At 49.6% G+C, this 27,428-nt stretch overlaps 1 protein-coding gene across 1 annotated transcript in view; it reads left to right on the top strand.

The window, feature by feature from the left end:
• The window catches only part of LOC124045612 (BCL-6 corepressor-like), an 88,205-nt gene that overhangs the window by 35,549 nt on the left and 25,228 nt on the right, over positions 1–27,428 (top strand). Inside the window, 3 exon segments of the mRNA XM_046365030.1 lie at positions 89–451; positions 15,418–15,755; positions 21,599–21,874. Coding sequence (XP_046220986.1) covers positions 89–451; positions 15,418–15,755; positions 21,599–21,874 — 977 coding nt within the window.

The following is a 27,428-nucleotide window of genomic DNA, read 5'->3' as shown; positions in this document are numbered from 1 at the left end:
GCTCCTGTGTCTGTAAGTGTCGGTGTGTCTGTATGTGTCCTATTGTGTGTGTGTGTTCTCCACTAACGTCCACTCTCTGGGTTGGTAGATGCGTGCGTGCTGTGGGGCAGTGAGCAACCTACGGCTCCTATTACTAATGAGGAGGATGATGATGAAGAGGTGAGGAAGCTGAAGGTGTGTATCGAGCTGAAGGGGCTCCGCCTCCGCAAGCCCACCTCTTCCTCCCCCGAGAGGCCAGAGGTAAAAGAGGAGAGGACATGGTCATCACATCACAGCCCCTCCTTCTTGCCCCGGACCCTCCCCCCGACCCCAACCTGGAGCCCAGCCCATGCCCCGCCCCCTCGGGACAGGAAGTTCAAGGTTGATCCGGAAGTGAAACCTCTGTCACAGAAGCCAGAGATCACAAAGAGCTGGGCCAGAGAGATGCTGGCTAATGGAGACGCTAAACGAGGTAGTCTGTCTGTCTGTCTGTCTGTCTGTCTGTCTGTCTGTCTGTCTGTCTGTCTGTCTGTCTGTCTGTCTGTCTGTCTGTCTGTCTGTCTGTCTGTCTGTCTGTCTGTCTGTCTGTCTGTCTGAGTTGTCTGATTCTGATTGACTCTGTGGGGTTGGCCTGTAGCCTTGTCACCAGTGGTAGTGGGCTTTTACTGCTGCTATGTACAGTATGGAGCAGTGTTTGCTGTGCAATAAGCTGTTCTATATCTTTTGTTGTGTCCTTCGTATCTCCTCAACATCTCTCTGACAGAAGTGTTGAAGCCACAGACAGAAGTTCATCTAGGCTCTCTATGGTTTAGCCTTCAATATCCCTGTGCTTTGTGATGTCATTTCCTCTCTACATTAGCGGTGTAGTCAGCCTGCCTGGGTTCAGGCGCTTTCCCTGCAGAGTGGACAGGAAGTGACATAGGAGGACACTTCCTGCTGGCTCCAGGGGCCCTGTGAAGGTATTTAGAGTGTTAGAGAGGCTGTGTCTGTGGTTAAGACTCTACCAGCTAACAACAAACGTTCCCTTAACATTAGAGAACGTTCCTTTAAGAGTATCATTAGGTCATTAACTAACATTTTTATAGGAGTGTTGCAAAAACTTTTGTGCCTCCCCCAAAAAATCAATACACATCACGTCTTGTTGCTAAGCCAATCAATGCCCTGATTAGTGAACCACTGATTCATTCACAGGCCTTTGTCTGTTTGGGATACTCACACAGTGCTTTGGAGATAGTGTTTTCAACTTAGAGATTTCACACACAGGATTACATTGTGCATGTTCAATTAATCAGTCATTATTATTCAACATTTCCTCACCTGGGATTTGAACACACAGCCTCTTGGTTCACATTATTCTGACCTTCCTGCTACATCTCCGTGTCCGTGTCCGGTATCAATAAATCTGATTATTCTCTCATCATTGATTTTATTCGCTTATTTCAGTAATTGAAGGGCTTTCTGTCTAGTTGTCTAATGTTGCTGGGCCATATTAACCTGTTTTAATGATACTCCTGGATCATTATGCTCAATCCCATATTTTTTTGAGTGTACTTTTAACAGAGCTGAGATTTACTTCAGAGTGCATTCACCCTATTGGTTAAACGTGTCAAGTGGTTTCAGATCTACACAAGTGCCTAGGGAAGAGTGGTTTGTTCTGGACAGGACATAACTATACTGTCCCAATGGGGGATATCCCTTGTAGGTACAGTGGTAAGGGAATTTGTCATTGGTGCTAGTGGCTTGGGTTTGAGACCTGCTAGGGGAGTTACCCGACTGTCACATTCATAGCAATATATTTTGATGCCGTGATTTGGCTACAGTTACAACAGACCTGATCTAAATAAAACGAGTTTCTCATTAGAAGGTGGGAATGTGTAGGATTACGCCTTGTGCACGAATTATAACCACATTTCCACTATCGCTCCAAAACGTTCCGTATGTGCTCAATCATATACTGTAGCTGAGCATTTCTGCATTGTCTTCTTGACATCCACACATACCGTGTAGGACAAGTGATGCTGTTGCAACTTGTCTGTTTTTCCACACTTAAACTTGGAGGTGGAACTCTGTGTTGTGCATTATCTTAGTATAACTTGCACAATCATTGCTTAAATGGCAAATGTGAGAAAGTGAAGACATGCTACTGTAAATATACACATTTCTGACATTCCGAGAACAAGGAAACCGAGGTATATTTGTGTCAGAAGCAACACCAGCACCTGGGCCATGTTCTGGCAACATGTTGCAATGTTCCAGATAGAACTGCGATGTGACTGATTCCTAATCAGAGACACGTTTGTCCTACATGATAAATAAACAGATGCTAGAGAGTCGTCTTGTAGCTGCTCAGCTATCAAGAATTCTACTGATTTCCATCTTTCAGTTCAAATACTTATTTTAATTCGATCAGATAGGTGTGTTGTAACCAGCACCAATGACCAACACCCTAACCGCTGTCTCAATAAGGGATATCTCTACGGCATTTGCTTAATGCGCCAGTATAGTTAGGCCCTGTCCAGAACAAACCCTAACCCCTCCTCCCGAGGCACTTGTGTAGGTCTGAATACACTTGACACGTGTAAGCAATGTGAATGCATCTTGAAGTAAATCTCATCTCTGTTAAAAGTACACTCAAGGAAAATGTTTATTGATCATGGTGATTGAGGATGATCAGTAAAACAGGTCAACATGACCCACCAACACCAGATAACAACACAGAAAGTCCTTTTTTAAATCAATCAAACAAATGAATGATGAGAGAATAGTCAGATTAACTGGCACAGACATGCTGGCGTAGCAGGAAGATGTGTGTGTGTGTGTGTGTGTGTGTGTGTGTGTGTGTGTGTGTGTGTGTGTGTGTGTGTGTGTGTGTGTGTGTGTGTGTGTGTGTGTGTGTGTGTGTGTGTGTGTGTGTGTGTGTGTGTGTGTGTCTGTGTGTCTGTGTGTCTGTGTGTCTGTGTGAGTGAGTGAGTGAGTGAGTGAGTGAGTGAGTGAGTGAGTGAGTAAGTGCACGTGCACATGCCATTTAGAAATATGGGGGCAGGTGTAGTGTGACTAACGTGTGATGAATGACTGTTTCCCTTCAAGGCCAGTCAAATAGAGAGAGAGAAACAAAGAGAGAGAGAAAGACAGAGAGAGTGTCAAACTAGGGCATTCCCCGTGCTCACACCACAGCTGAGAAAGTGAGAGATGAATAGACTTAGAAAGAGAGAGGGATTAAATAAGGAGATTAAGAAAGGGTATTCCCTGCTGGCTTGATGATTCCGTGGTAACCACAGAGTATGATTGACAGTGAAGCGTCGCCCTCCTCTCACCTATTCAATGACAGCACTACGGCAACCACTGTCCTGGGTTAATGAGGCGTAATATTCCACCACCGTGTGTACGGGTGAGTGTGTGTATACGGGTGTGGGTGTGACTGATGTATGTACGTGTGAGTGTATTGGGGGGAGCTTTAAGAGACAGTGTGTGTGTTTATGTGTGTCCAGGGAATAAAATATTTAGACTTGTAGGCCAACCACCACCACCCCCCAGCTATTGTAATTTCAAGGACATTTAAAAAAATGTCAATAATGGGTACTTCTTCACTATGTGTGTGAGGTTGATGAAAGACAGTGGGAATTGCATTTACTCATTACTCAAACTGAGAGTGCCTCTAAAATGTGTTTGTGTGTATGTGTGCGCGCTCCCAGACAGAGATGTTCATCCTCATTAATAAATCAGCAGACGTAGAGAGCTAGTCGAGCTTGCCTCCGCACCCTTGTCCTTCAGTCTCTCTCTTTCCCTCCGCACCCCTGTCCTTCAGTCTCTCTCTCTTTACCTTCCGCACCCCTATCCTTCAGTCTCTCTCTCTTTACCTCCACACCCCTATCCTTCAGTCTCTCTCTCTTTACCTCCACACCCCTATCCTTCAGTCCCTCTCTCTTTCCCTCCGCACCCCTGTCCTTCAGTCTCTCTCTCTTTACCTCCACACACCTGTCCTTCAGTCTCTCTCTCTTTACCTCCTCACCCCCGTCCTTCAGTCTCTTTACCTCCACACCCCTGTCCTTCAGTCTCTCTCTTTACCTCCACACCCCTGTCCTTCAGTCTCTCTCTCTTTACCTCCACACCCCTGTCCTTCAGTCTCTCTCTCTTTACCTCCACACCCCTGTCCTTCAGTCTCTCTCTCTTTCCCTCCGCACCCCTATCCTTCAGTCTCTCTCTCTTTCCCTCCGCACCCCTATCCTTCAGTCTCTCTCTCTTTACCTCCTCACCCCTGTCCTTCAGTCTCTCTCTCTTTACCTCCACACACCTGTCCTTCAGTCTCTCTCTCTTTACCTCCACACCCCTATCCTTCAGTCTCTCTCTTTACCTCCACACCCCTGTCCTTCAGTCTCTCTCTCTTTACCTCCACACCCCTGTCCTTCAGTCTCTCTCTTTACCTCCACACCCCTGTCCTTCAGTCTCTCTCTCTTTACCTCCACACCCCTGTCCTTCAGTCTCTCTCTCTTTACCTCCACACCCCTGTCCTTCAGTCTCTCTCTCTTTCCCTCTGCACCCCTATCCTTCAGTCTCTCTCTCTTTCCCTCCGCACCCCTATCCTTCAGTCTCTCTCTCTTTACCTCCTCACCCCTGTCCTTCAGTCTCTCTCTCTTTACCTCCACACCCCTATCCTTCAGTCCCTCTCTCTTTCCCTCCGCACCCCTGTCCTTCAGTCTCTCTCTCTTTACCTCCACACCCCTGTCCTTCAGTCTATCTCTCTTTACCTCCACACCCCTGTCCTTCAGTCTATCTCTCTTTACCTTCGCACCCCTATCCTTCAGTCTCTCTCTCTTTACCTCCACACACCTGTCCTTCAGTCTCTCTCTCTTTACCTCCTCACCCCCGTCCTTCAGTCTCTTTACCTCCACACCCCTGTCCTTCAGTCTCTCTCTTTACCTCCACACCCCTGTCCTTCAGTCTCTCTCTCTTTACCTCCACACCCCTGTCCTTCAGTCTCTCTCTCTTTACCTCCACACCCCTGTCCTTCAGTCTCTCTCTCTTTCCCTCCGCACCCCTGTTCTTCAGTCTCTCTCTTTCCCTCCACACCCCTGTCCTTCAGTCTCTCTCTCTTTCCCTCCACACCCCTGTTCTTCAGTCTCTCTCTTTCCCTCCACACCCCTGTTCTTCAGTCTCTCTCTTTCCCTCCGCACCCCTGTTCTTCAGTCTCTCTCTCTTTACCTCCACACCCCTGTCCTTCAGTCTCTCTCTCTTTACCTCCTCACCCCTGTGCTTCAGTCTCTCTCTCTTTACCTTCGCACCCCTATCCTTCAGTCTCTCTCTCTTTACCTCCACACTCCTGTCCTTCAGTCTCTCTCTCTTTACCTCCTCACCCCTGTCCTTCAGTCTCTCTCTCTTTACCTCCTCACCCCTGTCCTTCGGTCTCTCTCTCTTTACCTCCACACCCCTGTCCTTCAGTCTCTCTATTTCCCTCCGCACCCCTGTTCTTCAGTCTCTCTCTTTCCCTCCGCACCCCTGTCCTTCAGTCTCTCTCTCTTTCCCTCCACACCCCTGTTCTTCAGTCTCTCTCTTTCCCTCCGCACCCCTGTCCTTCAGTCTCTCTCTCTTTCCCTCCACACCCCTGTTCTTCAGTCTCTCTCTTTCCCTCCGCACCCCTGTTCTTCAGTCTCTCTCTCTTTACCTCCACACCCCTGTCCTTCAGTCTCTCTCTCTTTACCTCCTCACCCCTGTCCTTCAGTCTCTCTCTCTTTACCTTCGCACCCCTATCCTTCAGTCTCTCTCTTTACCTCCACACCCCTGTCCTTCAGTCTTTCTCTCTTTACCTCCTCACCCCTGTCCTTCAGTCTCTCTCTCTTTACCTCCTCACCCTGTCCTTCGGTCTCTCTCTCTTTACCTCCACACCCCTGTCCTTCAGTCTCTCTCTTTCCCTCCGCACCCCTGTTCTTCAGTCTCTCTCTCTTTCCCTCCACACCCCTGTTCTTCAGTCTCTCTCTCTTTCCGTCCACACCCCTGTTCTTCAGTCTCTCTCTTTCCCTCCGCACCCCTGTCCTTCAGTCTCTCTCTCTTTCCCTCCACAACCCTGTTCTTCAGACTCTCTCTTTCCCTCCGCACCCCTGTCCTTCAGTCTCTCTCTCTTTACCTCCACACCCCTGTCCTTCAGTCTCTCTCTTTCCCTCCGCACTTCTGTCCTTCAGTCTCTCTCTTTCCTTCCGCACCCCTGTCATTCAGTCTCTCTCTCTTTCCCTCCACACCCCTGTCCTTCAGTCTCTCTCTTTCCCTCCGCACCCCTGTCCTTCAGTCTCTCTCTTTCCTTCCACACCCCTGTCATTCAGTCTCTCTCTCTTTCCCTCCACACCCCTGTCCTTCAGTCTCTCTCTTTCCCTCCGCACCCCTGTCCTTCAGTTTCTCTCTTTCCCTCCACACCCCTGTCATTCAGTCTCTCTCTTTCCCTCCGCACCCCTGTCCTTCAGTCTCTCTCTTTCCCTCCGCACCCCTGTCCTTCAGTCTCTCTTTCCCTCCGCACCCCTGTCCTTCAGTCTCTCTCTCTTTCCCTCCGCAACCCTGTTCTTCAGACTCTCTCTTTCCCTCCGCACCCCTGTCCTTCAGTCTCTCTCTCTTTACCTCCACACCCCTGTCCTTCAGTCTCTCTCTTTCCCTCCGCACTTCTGTCCTTCAGTCTCTCTCTTTCCTTCCGCACCCCTGTCATTCAGTCTCTCTCTCTTTCCCTCCACACCCCTGTCCTTCAGTCTCTCTCTTTCCCTCCGCACCCCTGTCCTTCAGTCTCTCTCTCTTTCCCTCCGCACCCCTGTCCTTCAGTCTCTCTCTCTTTCCCTCCGCACCCCTGTCCTTCAGTCTCTCTCTCTTTCCCTCCGCACCCCTGTCCTTCAGTCTCTCTCTCTTTCCCTCCGCACCCCTGTCCTTCAGTCTCTCTCTCTTTCCCTCCGCACCCCTGTCCTTCAGTCTCTCTCTCTTTCCCTCCACACCCCTGTCCTTCAGTCTCTCTCTCTTTACCTCCGCACCCCTGTCCTTCAGTCTCTCGCTCTTTCCCTCCGCACCCCTGTCCTTCAGTCTCTCTCTCTTTACCTCTGCACCCGTCCTTCAGTCTCTTTACCTCCACACCCCTGTCCTTCAGTCTCTCTCTCTTTCCCTCCGCACCCCTGTCCTTCAGTCTCTCTCTCTTTCCCTCCGCACCCCTGTCCTTCAGTCTCTCTCTCTTTCCCTCCGCACCCCTGTCCTTCAGTCTCTCTCTCTTTACCTCCGCACCCCTGTCCTTCAGTCTCTCGCTCTTTCCCTCCGCACCCCTGTCCTTCAGTCTCTCTCTCTTTACCTCTGCACCCGTCCTTCAGTCTCTTTACCTCCACACCCCTGTCCTTCAGTCTCTCTCTCTTTCCCTCCGCACCCCTGTCCTTCAGTCTCTCTCTCTTTCCCTCCGCACCCCTGTCCTTCAGTCTCTCTCTCTTTCCCTCCGCACCCCTGTCCTTCAGTCACTCTCTTTCCCTCCGCACCCCTGTCCTTCAGTCACTCTCTTTCCCTCCGAACCCCTGTCCTTCAGACACTCTCTTTACCTCCGCACCCCTGTCCTTCAGTCTCTCTCTCTTTCCCTCCGCACCCCTGTCCTTCAGTCTCTCTCTCTTTCCCTCCGCACCCCTGTCCTTCAGTCACTCTCTTTCCCTCCGCACCCCTGTGTTTCAGTCACTCTCTTTCCCTCCGCACCCCTGTCCTTCAGACACTCTCTTTACCTCCGCACCCCTATCCTTCAGACACTCTCTTTACCTCCACACCCCTGTCCTTCAGACACTCTCTTTACCTCCACACCCCTGTCCTTCAGTCTCTCTCTCTTTACCTCCACACCCCTGTCCTTCAGTCTCTCTCTTTCCCTCCGCACTTCTGTCCTTCAGTCTCTCTCTTTCCTTCCGCACCCCTGTCATTCAGTCTCTCTCTCTTTCCCTCCACACCCCTGTCCTTCAGTCTCTCTCTTTCCCTCCACACCCCTGTCCTTCAGTCTCTCTCTTTCCTTCCGCACCCCTGTCATTCAGTCTCTCTCTCTTTCCCTCCACACCCCTGTCCTTCAGTCTCTCTCTTTCCCTCCGCACCCCTGTCCTTCAGTTTCTCTCTTTCCCTCCACACCCCTATCCTTCAGTCTCTCTCTCTTTACCTCCACACCCCTGTCCTTCAGTCTCTCTCTTTCCCTCCGCACCCCTGTCCTTCAGTCTCTCTTTCCCTCCGCACCCCTGTCCTTCAGTCTCTCTCTCTTTACCTCCACACCCCTGTCCTTCAGTCTCTCTCTTTCCCTCCGCACCCCTGTCCTTCAGTCTCTCTCTCTTTCCCTCCGCACCCCTGTCCTTCAGTCTCTCTCTCTTTCCCTCCGCACCCCTGTCCTTCAGTCTCTCTCTCTTTCCCTCCGCACCCCTATCCTTCAGTCTCTCTCTCTTTACCTCCACACCCCTGTCCTTCAGTCTCTCTCTTTCCCTCCGCACCCCTGTCCTTCAGTCTCTCTTTCCCTCCGCACCCCTGTCCTTCAGTCTCTCTCTCTTTACCTCCACACCCCTGTCCTTCAGTCTCTCTCTTTCCCTCCGCACCCCTGTCCTTCAGTCTCTCTCTCTTTCCCTCCGCACCCCTGTCCTTCAGTCTCTCTCTCTTTCCCTCCGCACCCCTGTCCTTCAGTCTCTCTCTCTTTCCCTCCGCACCCCTGTCCTTCAGTCTCTCTCTCTTTCCCTCCGCACCCCTGTCCTTCAGTCTCTCTCTCTTTCCCTCCGCACCCCTGTCCTTCAGTCTCTCTCTCTTTCCCTCCGCACCCCTGTCCTTCAGTCTCTCTCTCTTTCCCTCCGCACCCCTGTCCTTCAGTCTCTCTCTCTTTACCTCCGCACCCCTGTCCTTCAGTCTCTCTCTCTTTCCCTCCGCACCCCTGTCCTTCAGTCTCTCTCTTTCCCTCCGCACCCCTGTCCTTCAGTCTCTCTCTCTTTCCCTCCGCACCCCTGTCCTTCAGTCTCTCTCTCTTTCCCTCCGCACCCCTGTCCTTCAGTCTCTCTCTCTTTCCCTCCGCACCCCTGTCCTTCAGTCTCTCTCTCTTTACCTCCGCACCCCTGTCCTTCAGTCTCTCGCTCTTTCCCTCCGCACCCCTGTCCTTCAGTCTCTCTCTCTCTTTACCTCTGCACCCGTCCTTCAGTCTCTTTACCTCCACACCCCTGTCCTTCAGTCTCTCTCTCTTTCCCTCCGCACCCCTGTCCTTCAGTCTCTCTCTCTTTCCCTCCGCACCCCTGTCCTTCAGTCTCTCTCTCTTTCCCTCCGCACCCCTGTCCTTCAGTCTCTCTCTCTTTACCTCCGCACCCCTGTCCTTCAGTCTCTCGCTCTTTCCCTCCGCACCCCTGTCCTTCAGTCTCTCTCTCTTTACCTCTGCACCCGTCCTTCAGTCTCTTTACCTCCACACCCCTGTCCTTCAGTCTCTCTCTCTTTCCCTCCGCACCCCTGTCCTTCAGTCTCTCTCTCTTTCCCTCCGCACCCCTGTCCTTCAGTCTCTCTCTCTTTCCCTCCGCACCCCTGTCCTTCAGTCACTCTCTTTCCCTCCGCACCCCTGTCCTTCAGTCACTCTCTTTCCCTCCGAACCCCTGTCCTTCAGACACTCTCTTTACCTCCGCACCCCTGTCCTTCAGTCTCTCTCTCTTTCCCTCCGCACCCCTGTCCTTCAGTCTCTCTCTCTTTCCCTCCGCACCCCTGTCCTTCAGTCACTCTCTTTCCCTCCGCACCCCTGTGTTTCAGTCACTCTCTTTCCCTCCGCACCCCTGTCCTTCAGACACTCTCTTTACCTCCGCACCCCTATCCTTCAGACACTCTCTTTACCTCCACACCCCTGTCCTTCAGACACTCTCTTTACCTCCACACCCCTGTCCTTCAGTCTCTCTCTCTTTACCTCCACACCCCTGTCCTTCAGTCTCTCTCTTTCCCTCCGCACTTCTGTCCTTCAGTCTCTCTCTTTCCTTCCGCACCCCTGTCATTCAGTCTCTCTCTCTTTCCCTCCACACCCCTGTCCTTCAGTCTCTCTCTTTCCCTCCACACCCCTGTCCTTCAGTCTCTCTCTTTCCTTCCGCACCCCTGTCATTCAGTCTCTCTCTCTTTCCCTCCACACCCCTGTCCTTCAGTCTCTCTCTTTCCCTCCGCACCCCTGTCCTTCAGTTTCTCTCTTTCCCTCCACACCCCTATCCTTCAGTCTCTCTCTCTTTACCTCCACACCCCTGTCCTTCAGTCTCTCTCTTTCCCTCCGCACCCCTGTCCTTCAGTCTCTCTTTCCCTCCGCACCCCTGTCCTTCAGTCTCTCTCTCTTTACCTCCACACCCCTGTCCTTCAGTCTCTCTCTTTCCCTCCGCACCCCTGTCCTTCAATCTCTCTCTCTTTCCCTCCGCACCCCTGTCCTTCAGTCTCTCTCTCTTTCCCTCCGCACCCCTGTCCTTCAGTCTCTCTCTCTTTCCCTCCGCACCCCTGTCCTTCAGTCTCTCTCTCTTTCCCTCCGCACCCCTGTCCTTCAGTCTCTCTCTTTCCCTCCGCACCCCTGTCCTTCAGTCTCTCTCTCTTTCCCTCCGCACCCCTGTCCTTCAGTCTCTCTCTCTTTCCCTCCGCACCCCTGTCCTTCAGTCTCTCTCTCTTTACCTCCGCACCCCTGTCCTTCAGTCTCTCGCTCTTTCCCTCCGCACCCCTGTCCTTCAGTCTCTCTCTCTTTACCTCTGCACCCGTCCTTCAGTCTCTTTACCTCCACACCCCTGTCCTTCAGTCTCTCTCTCTTTCCCTCCGCACCCCTGTCCTTCAGTCTCTCTCTCTTTCCCTCCGCACCCCTGTCCTTCAGTCTCTCTCTCTTTCCCTCCGCACCCCTGTCCTTCAGTCTCTCTCTCTTTACCTCCGCACCCCTGTCCTTCAGTCTCTCGCTCTTTCCCTCCGCACCCCTGTCCTTCAGTCTCTCTCTCTTTACCTCTGCACCCGTCCTTCAGTCTCTTTACCTCCACACCCCTGTCCTTCAGTCTCTCTCTCTTTCCCTCCGCACCCCTGTCCTTCAGTCTCTCTCTCTTTCCCTCCGCACCCCTGTCCTTCAGTCTCTCTCTCTTTCCCTCCGCACCCCTGTCCTTCAGTCTCTCTCTCTTTCCCTCCTCACCCCTGTGCTTCAGTCACTCTCTTTCCCTCCGCACCCCTGTTCTTCAGTCACTCTCTTTCCCTCCGCACCCCTGTCCTTCAGACACTCTCTTTACCTCCGCACCCCTATCCTTCAGACACTCTCTTTACCTCCACACCCCTGTCCTTCAGACACTCTCTTTACCTCCACACCCCTATCCTTCAGTCTCTCTCTTTACCTCCGCACCCCTGTCCTTCAGACACTCTCTTTACCTCCGCACCCCTATCCTTCAGTCTCTCTCTCTTTACCTCCACACCCCTATCCTTCAGTCTCTCTCTCTTTACCTCCACACCCCTGTCCTTCAGTCACTCTCTTTCCCTCCGCACCCCTATCCTTCAGACACTCTCTTTACCTCCACACCCCTATCCTTCAGTCTCTCTCTCTTTACCTCCGCACCCCTGTCCTTCAGACACTCTCTTTACCTCCACACCCCTATCCTTCAGTCTCTCTCTCTTTACCTCCGCACCCCTATCCTTCAGTCTCTCTCTCTTTACCTCCACACCCCTGTCCTTCAGTCTCTCTCTCTTTACCTCCACACCCCTGTCCTTCAGTCTCTCTCTCTTTACCTCCGCACCCCTATCCTTCAGACACTCTCTTTCCCTCCGCACCCCTGTCCTTCAGTCTCTCTCTCTTTACCTCCGCACCCCTGTCCTTCAGACACTCTCTTTACCTCCACACCCCTATCCTTCAGTCTCTCTCTCTTTACCTCCACACCCCTGTCCTTCAGTCTCTCTCTCTTTACCTCCACACCCCTGTCCTTCAGACACTCTCTTTACCTCCACACCCCTATCCTTCAGTCTCTCTCTTTACCTCCGCACCCCTGTCCTTCAGACACTCTCTTTACCTCCGCACCCCTATCCTTCAGTCTCTCTCTCTTTACCTCCACACCCCTATCCTTCAGTCTCTCTCTCTTTACCTCCACACCCCTGTCCTTCAGTCACTCTCTTTCCCTCCGCACCCCTATCCTTCAGTCTCTCTCTCTTTACCTCCGCACCCCTGTCCTTCAGACACTCTCTTTACCTCCACACCCCTATCCTTCAGTCTCTCTCTCTTTACCTCCGCACCCCTATCCTTCAGTCTCTCTCTCTTTACCTCCACACCCCTGTCCTTCAGTCTCTCTCTCTTTACCTCCACACCCCTGTCCTTCAGTCTCTCTCTCTTTACCTCCGCACCCCTATCCTTCAGACACTCTCTTTCCCTCCGCACCCCTGTCCTTCAGTCTCTCTCTCTTTACCTCCGCACCCCTGTCCTTCAGACACTCTCTTTACCTCCACACCCCTATCCTTCAGTCTCTCTCTCTTTACCTCCACACCCCTGTCCTTCAGTCTCTCTCTCTTTACCTCCACACCCCTGTCCTTCAGTCTCTCTCTTTCCCTCCGCACCCCTATCCATCAGTCTCTCACTCTTTACCTCCACACCCCTATCCTTCAGTCTCTCTCTCTTTACCTCCGCACCCCTGTCCTTCAGACACTCTCTTTACCTCCGCACCCCTATCCTTCAGTCTCTCTCTCTTTACCTCCACACCCCTATCCTTCAGTCTCTCTCTCTTTACCTCCACACCCCTGTCCTTCAGTCACTCTCTTTCCCTCCGCACCCCTATCCTTCAGACACTCTCTTTACCTCCACACCCCTATCCTTCAGTCTCTCTCTCTTTACCTCCGCACCCCTGTCCTTCAGACACTCTCTTTACCTCCACACCCCTATCCTTCAGTCTCTCTCTCTTTACCTCCGCACCCCTATCCTTCAGTCTCTCTCTCTTTACCTCCACACCCCTGTGTTTCAGTCTCTCTCTCTTTACCTCCACACCCCTGTCCTTCAGTCTCTCTCTCTTTACCTCCGCACCCCTATCCTTCAGACACTCTCTTTCCCTCCGCACCCCTGTCCTTCAGTCTCTCTCTCTTTACCTCCGCACCCCTGTCCTTCAGACACTCTCTTTACCTCCACACCCCTATCCTTCAGTCTCTCTCTCTTTACCCCCACACCCCTGTCCTTCAGTCTCTCTCTCTTTACCTCCACACCCCTATCCTTCAGTCTCTCTCTCTTTCCCTCCGCACCCCTGTCCTTCAGTCTCTCTCTCTTTACCTCCACACCCCTATCCTTCAGACACTCTCTTTACCTCCACACCCCTATCCTTCAGTCTCTCTCTCTTTACCTCCACACCCCTGTCCTTCAGTCTCTCTCTCTTTACCTCCACACCCCTGTCCTTCAGTCTCTCTCTTTCCCTCCGCACCCCTATCCATCAGTCTCTCACTCTTTACCTCCACACCCCTATCCTTCAGTCTCTCTCTCTTTACCTCCGCACCCCTGTCCTTCAGTCTCTCTCTTTACCTCTGCACTCCTATCCTTCAGTCTCTCTCTCTTTACCTCCACACCCCTGTCCTTCAGTCTCTCTCTCTTTACCTCCACACCCCTGTCCTTCAGTCTCTCTCTTTCCCTCCGCACCCCTATCCATCAGTCTCTCACTCTTTACCTCCACACCCCTGTCCTTCAGTCTCTCTCTCTTTACCTCCACACCCCTATCTTTCAGTCTCTCTCTTTACCTCCACACCCCTATACTTCAGTCTCTCTCTCTTTACCTCCGCACCCCTATCCTTCAGTCTATCTCTCTTTACCTCCACACCCCTGTCCTTCAGTCTCTCTCACTTTACCTCCACACAACTATCCTTCAGTGTCTCTCTCTTTACCTCCGCACCCCTGTCCTTCAGTCTCTCTCTCTTTACCTCCACACACCTGTCCTTCAGTCTCTCTCTCTCTTTACCTCCTCACCCCTGTCCTTCAGTCTCTCTCTCTTTACCTCCTCACCCCCGTCCTTCAGTCTCTTTACCTCCGCACCCCTGTCCTTCAGTCTCTCTCTCTTTACCTTCGCACCCCTATCCTTCAGTCTCTCTCTCTCTTTACCTCCACACACCTGTCCTTCAGTCTCTCTCTCTTTACCTCCTCACCCCTGTCCTTCAGTCTCTCTCTTTACCTCCACACCCCTGTCCTTCAGTCTCTCTCTCTTTACCTCCTCACCCCTGTCCTTCAGTCTCTCTCTCTTTACCTCCACACCCCTGTCCTTCAGTCTCTCTCTCTTTACCTCCACACCCCTGTCCTTCAGTCTCTCTCTCTTTCCCTCCTCACCCGTGTCCTTCAGTCTCTCTCTCTTTACCTCCACACCCCTATCTTTCAGTCTCTCTCTCTTTACCTCCACACCCCTGTCCTTCAGTCTCTCTCTCTTTACCTCCTCACCCCTATCTTTCAGTCTCTCTCTCTTTACCTCCACACCCCTGTCCTTCAGTCTCTCTCTCTTTACCTCCACACCCCTGTCCTTCAGTCTCTCTCTCTTTACCTCCTCACCCCTGTCCTTCAGTCTCTCTCTCTTTACCTCCACACCCCTATCTTTCAGTCTCTCTCTTTACCTCCACACCCCTGTCCTTCAGTCTCTCTCTCTTTACCTCCTCACCCCTATCTTTCAGTCTCTCTCTCTTTACCTCCACACCCCTGTCCTTCAGTCTCTCTCTCTTTACCTCCTCACCCGTGTCCTTCAGTCTCTCTCTCTTTACCTTCACACCCCTGTCCTTCAGTCTCTCTCTCTTTACCTCCTCACCCCTGTCCTTCAGTCTCTCTCTCTTTACCTCCACACCCCTATCTTTCAGTCTCTCTCTTTACCTCCACACCCCTGTTCTTCAGTCTCTCTCTCTTTACCTCCTCACCCCTATCTTTCAGTCTCTCTCTCTTTACCTCCACACCCCTGTCCTTCAGTCTCTCTCTCTTTACCTCCTCACCCCTATCTTTCAGTCTCTCTCTCTTTACCTCCACACCCCTATCTTTCAGTCTCTCTCTCTTTACCTCCACACCCCTATCCTTCAGTCTCTCTCTCTTTACCTCCTCACCCCTATCTTTCAGTCTCTCTCTCTTTACCTCCACACCCCTGTCCTTCAGTCTCTCTCTTTACCTCCTCACCCCTATCTTTCAGTCTCTCTCTCTTTACTTCCTCACCCCTATCTTTCAGTCTCTCTCTCTTTACTTCCACACCCCTATCTTTCAGTCTCTCTCTCTTTACCTCCACACCCCTGTCCTTCAGTCTCTCTCTCTTTACCTCCTCACCCATATCTTTCAGTCTCTCTCTCTTTACCTCCACACCCCTGTCCTTCAGTCTCTCTCTCTTTACCTCCACACCCCTATCTTTCAGTCTCTCTCTTTCTCTTCCTCTGTCTCTACATAAGTTTTCAGACTCTTTGTTTCTATTTTTCTCCCTTTTTCTGCTGTTTTTTTTATAAAGTTCACAGTGAATGTCATTCTCTCCCGCTCTCTCTGTCCTGTAGTTGGACTGCTCCCTTCGACCCAGCAGAGGGACAGATCTGCCCCCCAGGGGCCCCTCGTGGTGCAAGGATGTGACTGGGGATCCAAGGAGCCTAGGAGAGGAGGGCTGGGGGTGAAGACTGAGGGTCAGTGCCTCCCCCCCTCAGCCCCTGAGCCCCCCACCAAAGACACCGCCTCTCTCAAGCCCCGTCGTCATAGCGACACGGACAAACCCAAGGGCAAGCGGCCGTGCAAGACAAAACACATCAGCCAAAGAGAGAGGGAGCGGAGGAGAGAGCTGCTGAACGGCGGCAACAACCAGCATGGAAGCACTGCTCTGGGAGCAGCTTTGGAGGACAAGGTGAGTGTGGTGGAGTCATTGGGGTTTCAGTGTTAACAGGTCTGGTGTCAGATTTAACAGGCTGGAATGGGAATTGGAGAGACAGTGAGATAAATTACAGAGACTGTGGATTGCCGCAAGAGGAGGGTCGTTCCACCTCAAAGGGCACAAGAAAGAGGATTTCCATCCCCACCATCTCAGATTGTTCTGATATTGTTTCTGTAGTTAGTAAAAGATACGTTTAGAATTCCTGAAACATTATTTTGTTCAAATATAATTTGATCTCTGAGAAATTAAGCTAATCGATTTCAACCAATCAGATAATATACAATAAATATAGTACCCAACATTCGATTTGGATCAAACTTCTTCCTACCAATGAGTAAGACACGAGGAATACATTTTTAAAAAGGTCAAAAACCACCCACGGACCCCATGCCAAAGCCGTCCCAACAACCAGTATTAAACCAGTATACAACTAGTATACAGTATCAGTTCTCTATTTTTGACAAGTAGTATGTATCTGTTGCTTGCCGTATTGCTTCTCCATGCTATTTCATGTATTTCCTGTTAATCTGGGGATTTTTTTTCCATGTTCAGAGAAATTTGCCATTGAAGTCACTTGCATTATTTAGCATGAAGTACTGTGAAAGTACCAGGTTTTGACCACTAGCTGCTGCTGTTCCTGCTATACCGCCACATTCTTTATCAATTTTGCTGGTCTCTTGCGTTTATTAACTAGATCACAACATTTCCTTTGCAACTTTGGGTAGAACACCAATAGATCTCTCTCATTATGAAAATAAATTGTGTTGTTTACTCACAGTTTCATGGTATCCAATTGTGATCTTGTCTCATCGCTGCCACTCCCCAACGGGATCGGGAGAGGTGAAGGTTGAGTCATGCGTCCTCAGAAACATAACCCACCAAGCCGTGCTCCTTAACACCTGCTTGCTAAACCCGGAAGCCGAACCAATGTGTCAGAGGAAACACAGTTCAACTGACGACAAAAGTCAGCTTGCAGGCACCTGGCCTGCCACAAAGAGTCGCTAGAGCGCAATGAGCCAAGTAAAGCCCCTCCCCTAAACCGGACGACACTGGGCCAATTGCGCACCGCCTTATGGGACTCCCGGTCACGGCCAGTTGGGACTCCCGGTCACGGCCAGTTGGGACTCCCGGTCACAGCCTGGGATCAAACCCCAGGCTGTAGTGACACCACAACACTGCAATGCAGTGACTTAGACCGCTGCGCCACTCAGGAGCAACCCAACTATCCCTGACTAGTCCAACAAGTGGCTGCTCTCTGAGAGAGTCATCCCTATGCAATTCTCATATGAAGACTTTTCCTACAAGCCCAAAACATAGATGGAGAAATGGGCCAGGGACTAAAAGGTTGTGCCAACCCTAATGAAATAATGAACTGCATGGCAGTCATATGTTTTTCAATAAAATGATCAGGAATTGGCTCTATATGTATTATGATTAGTGACATATAACATTAAACACAACACAACCCAATACCATTACAATTACAAAACACTATACAGTGTGTGTTTGGTGCTTTTACCATTGAAGACCATTAGAAACCATAACATTGAAAAAAACATAATCAGAAGGAATACATTACATCGTATGGAGAAACAGAAAACGCCAAGTCGCAGCTTCATACTTTTTGTCAAACACAGAGAACTGATACTTTATACTGGCTGTTGGCGTGGGATTGGCGCGGGATGTGGGGGGTTCGTGGTTGGTTTTAGAATTTTGGGGGGGGGATGCCTAATGTCTTAAATCAGATGCTGGGTACTATATTTATTATTTATTATCTGAATCCTATAAATTACATTAAATTGAGATAAAATGTAATTTAAAAAAAATAATGTTTCAGGAATGCCAATCCTACCTGTTTCAAACTACAAACACAATTTCAGAACAATCTGAGATGGTGGGTGTCATGGGTTGCTGAAATGAGATGGAATGACTCAAGAAGGAGTGAAAGAGAAAGGGAGAATAGAGAGACTGAGAGGGAGAATGAGAGAGAGAAAGGGATTAAATATGTTTGCGATGTTTAGAGTGTTGCTGCTGCTCTGACCTCTTCCTGCCCTGAAAAGCTCCCTGTGGATTGTGTGTGTATGTGTGTGTATGTGTGTGTGTGTGTATGTGTGTATGTGTGTGTGTATGTGTATGTGTGTGTATGTGTGTGTGTATGTGTGTGTTTTCATTCTTTCACATACTGTAGAATTCATGGCATGTTGGCTGTAAAAACAATTGGGAAATGTTTCTTTCAAACAGAACTAATTTTACCTCTCTTGACAGTATTCACTTTTTTATATAGCCATTGCTTTTACCAGGAAGGAGCAAGAGACAATCAACTTTGACCCTGTTGTTGCAACTGTTGTCGTGGTAACCGGGCAGCTGCACGTTCTAGATTCCTTCGTTTAAATTCAGACCTTCCACTGCTTTAATTTTTTCACATTCAAAACAGGAAGTTAGTAGCTTGCCTTAGCCTACTTGTAATTCATTTGTAAATAATATCCTTGTATTTTCCTGTTATGGTGAATAAGAAGTTGGCTGCTCAAAACATTGTCAGATTTTTCTGGTTATTATATTATATGAGCTAGCTAGACAAATGATCCATTATTAATTTGTTTTTTCAGGTCCTAAGAAACATAAGACTAATAAAATGTATTTTCAAATGAATCGAAGGGCATATTTCGAGGTGAACTTTGTTATTAGTCTGTGCAGCCCGTGGCTGTGCCATGCAAATGAAATCAATAGTTGTTATTTTGTTCATTAAACAGACAAGAGACACTTAGCCGACATCCCTCTGCCCTGATCAGTCAACAGGTTCAAGTTTAAAGTCAAAATGAATCAAATAGAAAATACCAGAATAAAACAGAAATATATATTTTTTCCAAACAATTTCAGTGTCACGACCACGTTGAACCACTGTCATATAACAACGTAGTTGTATTTTGTCCTCATTTTCTTTCGCTGTAGAAGCATTCGAATCTGCACTTTCCAATCAGGTAAAGAAATAGAACAGCTGACCTGAAGGAACTTCTGTAGGATGACTTCAGAAAGGAGATATTTTTGATCCACATTGGATGTGGTCAACAGTTATTTTGGCTGAAGCTAAATATAAGGGCCTTTAATTATTTACCTGTCAAAATCAATAAAAAAAGAGGAAATGACAGTGTGCATTCCCCCAGCCTAAATACCACTGCATTTCTGTGACAATACACAAGAACAGCTCAAGGACAGAACTACATACATTGAAATACACAGAATAAATGCATTGAAAGTGTTTCTGTGAAGCTTTGTGATTGACAAGGACAAGTTTGATGTCGGACAATAATAGAATATTCATGATTTAATGGGCCAAAGATGTTAAGATTGAAGGCCATGTTCATACTGAGGGGTTGGTGGGACTTCTAAATGCATTACCACTATCATGACTAGGTCGGTTGGTGGGACTTCTAAATACATTACCACTATCATGACTAGGTCGGTTGGTGGGACTTCTAAATGCATTACCACTATCATGACTAGGTCGGTTGGTGGGACTTCTAAATGCATTACCACAATCATGACTAGGTCGGTTGGTGGGACTTCTAAATACATTACCACTATCATGACTAGGTCGGTTGGTGGGACTTCTAAATGCATTACCACAATCATGACTAGGTCGGTTGGTGGGACTTCTAAATACATTACCACTATCATGACTAGATCGGTTGGTGGGACTTCTAAATACATTACCACAATCATGACTAGGTCGGTTGGTGGGACTTCTAAATGCATTACCACAATCATGACTAGGTCGGTTGGTGGGACTTCTAAATACATTACCACAATCATGACTAGGTCGGTTGGTGGGACTTCTAAATACATTACCACTATCATGACTAGGTCGGTTGGTGGGACTTCTAAATACATTACCACAATCATGACTAGGTCGGTTGGTGGGACTTCTAAATGCATTACCACAATCATGACTAGGTCGGTTGGTGGGACTTCTAAATACATTACCACTATCATGACTAGATCGGTTGGTGGGACTTCTAAATACATTACCACAATCATGACTAGGTCGGTTGGTGGGACTTCTAAATACATTACCACAATCATGACTAGGTCGGTTGGTGGGACTTCTAAATGCATTACCACAATCATGACTAGGTCGGTTGGTGGGACTTCTAAATACATTACCACTATCATGACTAGGTCGGTTGGTGGGACTTCTAAATACATTACCACAATCATGACTAGGTCGGTTGGTGGGACTTCTAACTACATTACCACAATCATGACTAGGTCGGTTGGTGGGACTTCTAAATACATTACCACAATCATGACTAGGTCGGTTGGTGGGACTTCTAAATGCATTACCACAATCATGACTAGGTCGGTTGGTGGGACTTCTAAATACATTACCACAATCATGACTAGGTCGGTTGGTGGGACTTCTAAATACATTACCACAATCATGACTAGGTCGGTTGGTGGGACTTCTAAATGCATTACCACAATCATGACTAGGTCGGTTGGTGGGACTTCTAAATACATTACCACAATCATGACTAGGTCGGTTGGTGGGACTTCTAAATGCATTACCACAATCATGACTAGATCGGTTGGTGGGACTTCTAAATACATTACCACAATCATGACTAGATCGGTTGGTGGGACTTCTAAATACATTACCACAATCATGACTAGGTCGGTTGGTGGGACTTCTAAATGCATTACCACAATCATGACTAGGTCGGTTGGTGGGACTTCTAAATACATTACCACTATCATGACTAGGTCGGTTGGTGGGACTTCTAAATACATTACCACTATCATGACTAGGTCGGTTGGTGGGACTTCTAACTACATTACCACAATCATGACTCGCTCTGCAAAGTTGGCGGCATGGGAAAATTGATGGAAAAACGTCTTGGTATGAAAGGTATCTGTGTGTGTTTGTGAGTGTGTGTGTGTGTGTGTGTCTACGTGTTTATCTTTGGCTTCGAGCTTTGGGAGTGTGTGTTATTGTGTAGGTCAATGCCAACACTGTGTAAGGGTATGTGCATTCTTTACATTACGAGAAAACCCTGGAGCATTTGAGCAGTAGAACACTCAATTACACTCTCTCTATCTCTCTCTCCCTCTATCTCTCTCTCCCTCTATCTCTCTCCCCCTCTCTCTCTCTCTCTCTCTCTCTCTCTCTCTCTCTCTCTCTCTCTCTCTCTCTCTCTCTCTCTCTCTCTCTGTCTCTCTCTCTGTCTCTCTCTCTCTCTCTCTCTCTCTGTCTCTCTCTCTGTCTCTCTCTCTGTCTCTCTCTCTGTCTCTCTCTCTCTGTCTCTCTCTCTCTGTCTCTCTCCCTGTCTGTCTGTCTGTCTGTCTGTCTGTCTGTCTGTCTGTCTCTCTCTCTCTCTCTCTCTCTCTCTCTCTCTCTCTCTCTCTCTCTCTCTCTCTCTCTCTCTCTCTCTCTCTCTCTCTCTGTCTCTCTCTCTCTGTCTCTCTCTCTCTCTTCTCTCTCTCTCTCTCTCTCTCTCTCTCTCTCTCTCTCTCTCTCTGAGAGGAATGTGGTGGCTGAGTGTCTAAAGTGTCGGAGTTCAAAGGGAAAAAAAGTAGAGGGAAAAAAAGGCTAGTTGTTTTCCGCTCGCACCGTTCCCATCCCTCGCTTCAGATTACAACAGCTGCTCCGACACGGAATTCCACTGGGAGGGGGGGCAGACACACGTTGTGTGGGGGTACGGCTTCATGTGTGAGAGAGCGTTTGTCTGTAATGTATGTGTGTGTGGCTGGCTTTATCTTAATTTGTGTGTGTGTGTGCGTTCTCACTAACCCCCCCTCCTCCTGTCTCTCTCCCCCAGGTCAGTGAGCAGTGTGCTCGGAGGAAGAGACCCTCTTCGCCCCTCCATTACCTCGGTTCTCCGGTCAAGCCCTGTTCCCGCTCAACGCGGCCCCCTTCCGTACCCCCTCAGGTGAACAGCTCTGGGACTGTCCCACCGGATGGAGCAGGGGTGAGGAGGGCCCCGCCTGCTGAGCCTCCCGTGGTGCGACCCATCCCCCCAGAGGCGCGGAGACTAATTGTCAATAAGAACGCTGGAGAGACGCTGTTACAGAGAGCAGCACGGCTCGGATACGAGGTAAGACAAATATTATCTTTGTCCTCACTCTCCCTCCCTCGCTCCTTTTCTCTGTTTCCTCGCTCTCCCTCTCCGTTTTTCTCCTCTCTCTTGTCATTTTCATTCTCTCCCTCGCCCCCCTCCTCCCAGCGCTCTCTCTTCTCCCCCTCCCTCTTTGTGACTCACATTGTTGTAGGCACGTACACACAGACACACACACACGCACACACGTACACACAGACACACCCACACACACAGACACACACACACACACACACACACACACACACACACACACACACACACACACACACACACACACACACACACACACACACACACACACACACACACACACACACACACACACACACACACACACACACACACACACACACACAAGCACGTAGGGATCGTCGGGCTCACAAGCAGACTAAATGCTGCCTCACATTCACACACAGACACTCACTCCTCTCTTTCTCGCCTCTCTTTCTCTCTCCCCTCTTTCTCTCTCACCTCTCTTTCTCTCTCCCCTCTTTCTCTCTCACCTCTCTTTCTCTCTCCCCTCTTTCTCTCACCTCTCTTTCTCTCTCCCCTCTTTCTCTCTCACCTCTCTTTCTCTCTCCCCTCTTTCTCTCACCTCTCTTTCTCTCTCCCCTCTTTCTCTCTCCCCTCTTTCTCTCTCACCTCTCTTTCTCTCTCCCCTCTCTTTCTATCTCCCCTCTTTTTCTCTCTCCTCTCTTTCTCTCTCCTCTCTTTCTCTCCCCTCTCTTTCTCTCTCACCTCTCTTTCTCTCTCCCCTCTTTCTCTCTCACCTCACTCTCACCTCTCTTTCTCTCTCCCCTCTTTCTCTCTCACCCTTCTTTCTCTCTCCCCTCTTTCTCTCACCTCTCTTTCTATCTCCCCTCTTTCTCTCACCTCTCTTTCTATCACCTCTCTTTCTCTCTCCCCTCTCTCTCACCTCTCTTTCTCTCTCCCCTCTCTCTCACCTCTCTTTCTCTCTCCCCTCTCTCTCTCCCCTCTCTCTCACCTCTCTTTCTCTCTCACCTCTTTCTCTCACCTCTCTTTCTCTCTCCCCTCTTTCTCTCACCTCTCTTTCTCTCTCACCTCTCTTTCTCTCCCCTCTTTCTCTCTCCCCTCTTTCTCTCTCCCCTCTTTCTCTCTCACCTCTCTTTCTCTCCCCTCTTTCTCTCTCCCCTCTTTCTCTCTCCCCTCTTTCTCTCTCACCTCTCTTTCTCTCACCTCTCTTTCTCTCTCACCTCTCTTTCTCTCTCACCTCTCTTTCTCTCTCCCCTCTTTCTCTCACCTCTCTTTCTCTCTCCCCTCTTTCTCTCTCACCTCTCTTTCTCTCTCCTCTCTTTCTCTCTCCCCTCTCTTTCTCTCTCACCTCTCTTTCTCTCTCCCCTCTTTCTCTCTCCTCTCTTTCTCTCCCCTCTCTTTCCCTCTCCCCTCTTTCTCTCTCACCCTTCTTTCTCTCTCCCCTCTTTCTCTCCCCTCTCTTTCTCTCTCCCCTCTTTCTCTCTCACCCTTCTTTCTCTCTCCCCTCTTTCTCTCCCCTCTCTTTCTATCTCCCCTCTTTTTCTCTCCCCTCTCTTTCTCTCTCCTCTCTTTCTCTCCCCTCTCTTTCTCTCTCACCTCTCTTTCTCTCTCCCCTCTTTCTCTCTCACCTCGCTCTCACCTCTCTTTCTCTCTCCCCTCTTTCTCTCTCACCCTTCTTTCTCTCTCCCCTCTTTCTCTCACCTCTCTTTCTATCTCCCCTCTTTCTCTCACCTCTCTTTCTATCACCTCTCTTTCTCTCTCCCCTCTCTCTCACCTCTCTTTCTCTCTCCCCTCTCTCACCTCTCTTTCTCTCTCCCCTCTCTCTCACCTCTCTTTCTCTCTCCCCTCTCTCTCTCCCCTCTCTCTCACCCCTCTTTCTCTCTCCCCTCTCTCTCACCTCTCTTTCTCTCTCCCCTCTTTCTCTCTCACCTCTCTTTCTCTCTCACCTCTCTTTCTCTCTCCCCTCTTTCTCTCTCCCCTCCTTCTCTCTCACCTCTCTTTCTCTCACCTCTCTTTCTCTCTCACCTCTCTTTCTCTCCCCTCTTTCTCTCTCCCCTCTTTCTCTCTCACCTCTCTTTCTCTCTCCCCTCTTTCTCTCTCCCCTCTTTCTCTCTCACCTCTCTTTCTCTCAACTCTCTTTCTCTCTCACCTCTCTTTCTCTCACCTCTCGTTCTCTTTCTCTCTCCCCTCTCTCTCACCTCTCTTTCTCTCTCCCCTCTCTCTCACCTCTCTTTCTCTCTCCCCTCTCTCTCTCCCCTCTCTCTCACCTCTCTTTCTCTCTCACCTCTTTCTCTCTCCCCTCTTTCTCTCTCACCTCTCTTTCTCTCTCCCCTCTTTCTCTCTCCCCTCTTTCTCTCTCACCTCTCTTTCTCTCACCTCTCTTTCTCTCTCACCTCTCTTTCTCTCCCCTCTTTCTCTCTCCCCTCTTTCTCTCTCCCCTCATTCTCTCTCACCTCTCTTTCTCTCTTCCCTCTCTCTCTCCCCTCTTTCTCTCTCACCTCTCTTTCTCTCACCTCTCGTTCTCTCTCCCCTCTCTCTCACCTCTCTTTCTCTCTCCTCTCTTTCTCTCTCCTCTCTTTCTCCCCTCTTTCCCTCACCTCTCTTCTTTTGGTAGTTTTTAACTCTTTCCCTACTGGGGTGTGAATCCTGGTTTTCCCCACAGTTTTCCCCACAGTGAATTGTGGGAATGTTGTATTTCCCTGTGGAATGAGGTCTGGAGAAGGAAGGGATGAGTGTGGCAGACTTACAAGGAGGAAAATATCAGTTCTTTTTTTGAATGAATGTGCATGTGACAGTACTCCGATTGTCAGCGAAGCGAAGAGAAGCTGAAAACAGAGACTAGCCCCTGTATGTATGTATGTGTGTGTGTTTGTGCTCTGTCTTTGTTGTGGCATAGCTTTTTCTGATCTCACACACTCCCACTCCTTTCCCTGCTTTCCTTACGCTCTCACAATCTCCCTCTTGCCTCACACTCTCCTCCCTCATTCTCTCTCTCTCCGTCCCCTCTCTCTGCCCCCCCTCTCTCTATCTTTCTCTCTCTGTCCTCTCTCTCTCTCTGCCCCCCCCCTCTCTCTCTCTCTCTCTCTCTCTCTCTCTCTCTCTCCGTCCCCTCTCTCTGCCCCCCTCTCTCTCTTTCTCTCTCTCTCTGTCCTCTCTCTCTGTCTCCCCCTCTCTCTCTCTCTCTCTCTCTCTCTCTCTCTGTCCTCTCTCTCTGTCTCCCCCTCTCTCTCTCTCTCTCTCTGTCCTCTCTCTCTGTCCCCCCCTCTCTCTCGCTCTCTCTCTCTCTCTCTCCGTCCCTCTCTCTGCCCCCCCCCTCTCTCTCTCTCTCTCTCTCTCTCTCTCTCTCTCTCTCCGTCCCTCTCTCTGCCCCCCTCTCTCTTTCTCTCTCTCTCTGTCCTCTCTCTCTGTCTCCCTCCCTCTCTCTCTCTCTCTGTCCTCTCTCTCTGTCCCCCCTCTCTCTCTCGCTCTCTCTCTCTCTGTCCCCTCTCTCTGCCCCCCCCTCTCTCTCTCTCTTTCTCTCTCTCTCTCTCTCTGTCCTCTCTCTCTGTCTCCACCCCTCTCTCTCTCTGTCCTCTCTCTCTGTCCCCCCTTCTCTCTCGCTCTCTCTCTCCGTCCTCCCTCTTTCTCTCTCTCTTTTCCCTCTCTCTCTCTCTTTTCTACACGTGCACACACACAGACACACACACACACACACAGACACACACACACACACACACACACACACACACAGTTCCACATCCAAGAGTGAAAACACATCCCCTTTCTCATTCCCCCTCCCCCCTTCTCTCTTTCTCTCTCACTCTCTCTCTGACTCTCTCTGGGCTGTAGTTCATTAAGTGGGCTGTCAGTGACTGCTGTTAATTAACCCCCCCGCCCGCGGCTCACTATGTGTGTTTAAAACAGACCCAGCCTGTATTTCTCTATAACCCCTGGTTTCATTTCCACAGGATTTCGTTTGTCCTCTCTCAGTGTCTTTCAACACATGCAGACTGTGTATGTGTGTGTGTCGTTTTTTTGTCTATGATTCTGTCTGTCTATCATCTATTATCTCACCTTCCTCTGCAGCAGGTTGCCTGTACACCGTGTGTGTCAATCAATCTTCCTTTCTTTGTGTGTGTGTGTAATTCATCTTTGATGGAGGTGTCTTGATGGGGCTGTTTAATAGGTGCAGTAAGAAGGGTGGGTAGTGTGTGTGTGTGTGCGGTTGTGTATGTGTGTGTGTGTGTGCGGTTGTGTATGTGTGTGTGTGTGTGTGTGCGGTTGGGTATGTGTGTGTGTGTGTGTGTGCGGTTGGGTGGGTGTGTGTGTGTGTGCGTTTGTGTGTGTTTGTGTGTGTGTTTGTGTGTTTGTGTGTGTGTGTGTGTGTGTGCCGTTGTGTATGTGTGTGTGTGTGTGGCTGAGAGGTAAGCGCTGGGAGTATAATTGTGTTCTAATGGCCCTCTAATGTGCCATGGTGACTGTGGTTAGCAGTGGTGACGGCTGTTTTTCTCCACACACACACACACACACACACACACACACACACACACACACACACACACACACACGCACACGCACACGCACACGTGCGCGGGCGCGGCGCAGAGCAGCAGCGGGGCTCAGTCAGCCGACTCGGCTCTGATTTATGCGTCTCTCTCTCAGAGCGTTTTCATTTTTCCCTTTTTTTCCCCTTCCTCTCCTCCGCATGTCATCCAGGGGAACGAACGAGGGAGGGAGGGGAGGGAGGAGAAGGCGGGGGTGTTGTTTGTGCAGCGGTCAGCGCCTTGTTTGTGTAGTCTCAGGTTCTCTCCTTCCCCCTATCCCTCCCTCCCTCTCTCATTTTTTTTCTCTCTCTCCATCGCTCCCTCTCAGGAAGCGCGTCTCTCACTGCCTGTGTGCGATAAGCCTGGGGCAGACCCCCGGGGCTTGCACACACACACACACACACACACACACACACACACACACACACACACACACACACACAAACACACACATACACAGAGCATTTCACGCTTCTCACACGCAGGCAGAGAGACACGCATTTTATATATATATATATATATATATATATATATATATATATATATATATATATATATATATACACAGTGGGAAGAACAAGTATTTGATACACTGCCGATTTCGCAGGTTTTCCTACTTACAAAGCATGTAGAGGTCTGTAATTTGTATCATAGGTACACTTCAACTGTGAGAGACGGAATCTAAAACAAAAATCCAGAAAATCACATTGTATGATTTTTAAGTAATTCATTTGCATTTTATTGCATGACATAAGTATTTGATCACCTACCAACCAGTAAGAATTCCGGCTCTCACAGACCTGTTCGTTTTTCTTTAAGAAGCCCTCCTGCTCTCCACTCATTACCTGTATTAACTGCACCTGTTTGAACTCGTTACCTGTATAAAAGACACCTGTCCATACACTCAATCAAACAGACTCCAACCTCTCCAACAATGGCCAAGATCAGAGAGCTGTGTAAATACACCATGGCTAAAATTGTAGAACTGCACAAGGCTGGGATGGGCTACAAGA

The sequence above is a fragment of the Oncorhynchus gorbuscha genome, linkage group LG01 (genome assembly GCF_021184085.1).
Source record: "Oncorhynchus gorbuscha isolate QuinsamMale2020 ecotype Even-year linkage group LG01, OgorEven_v1.0, whole genome shotgun sequence".
NCBI lineage: Eukaryota > Metazoa > Chordata > Actinopteri > Salmoniformes > Salmonidae > Oncorhynchus > Oncorhynchus gorbuscha.
This window is presented reverse-complemented; position numbering and strand designations above follow the sequence as displayed.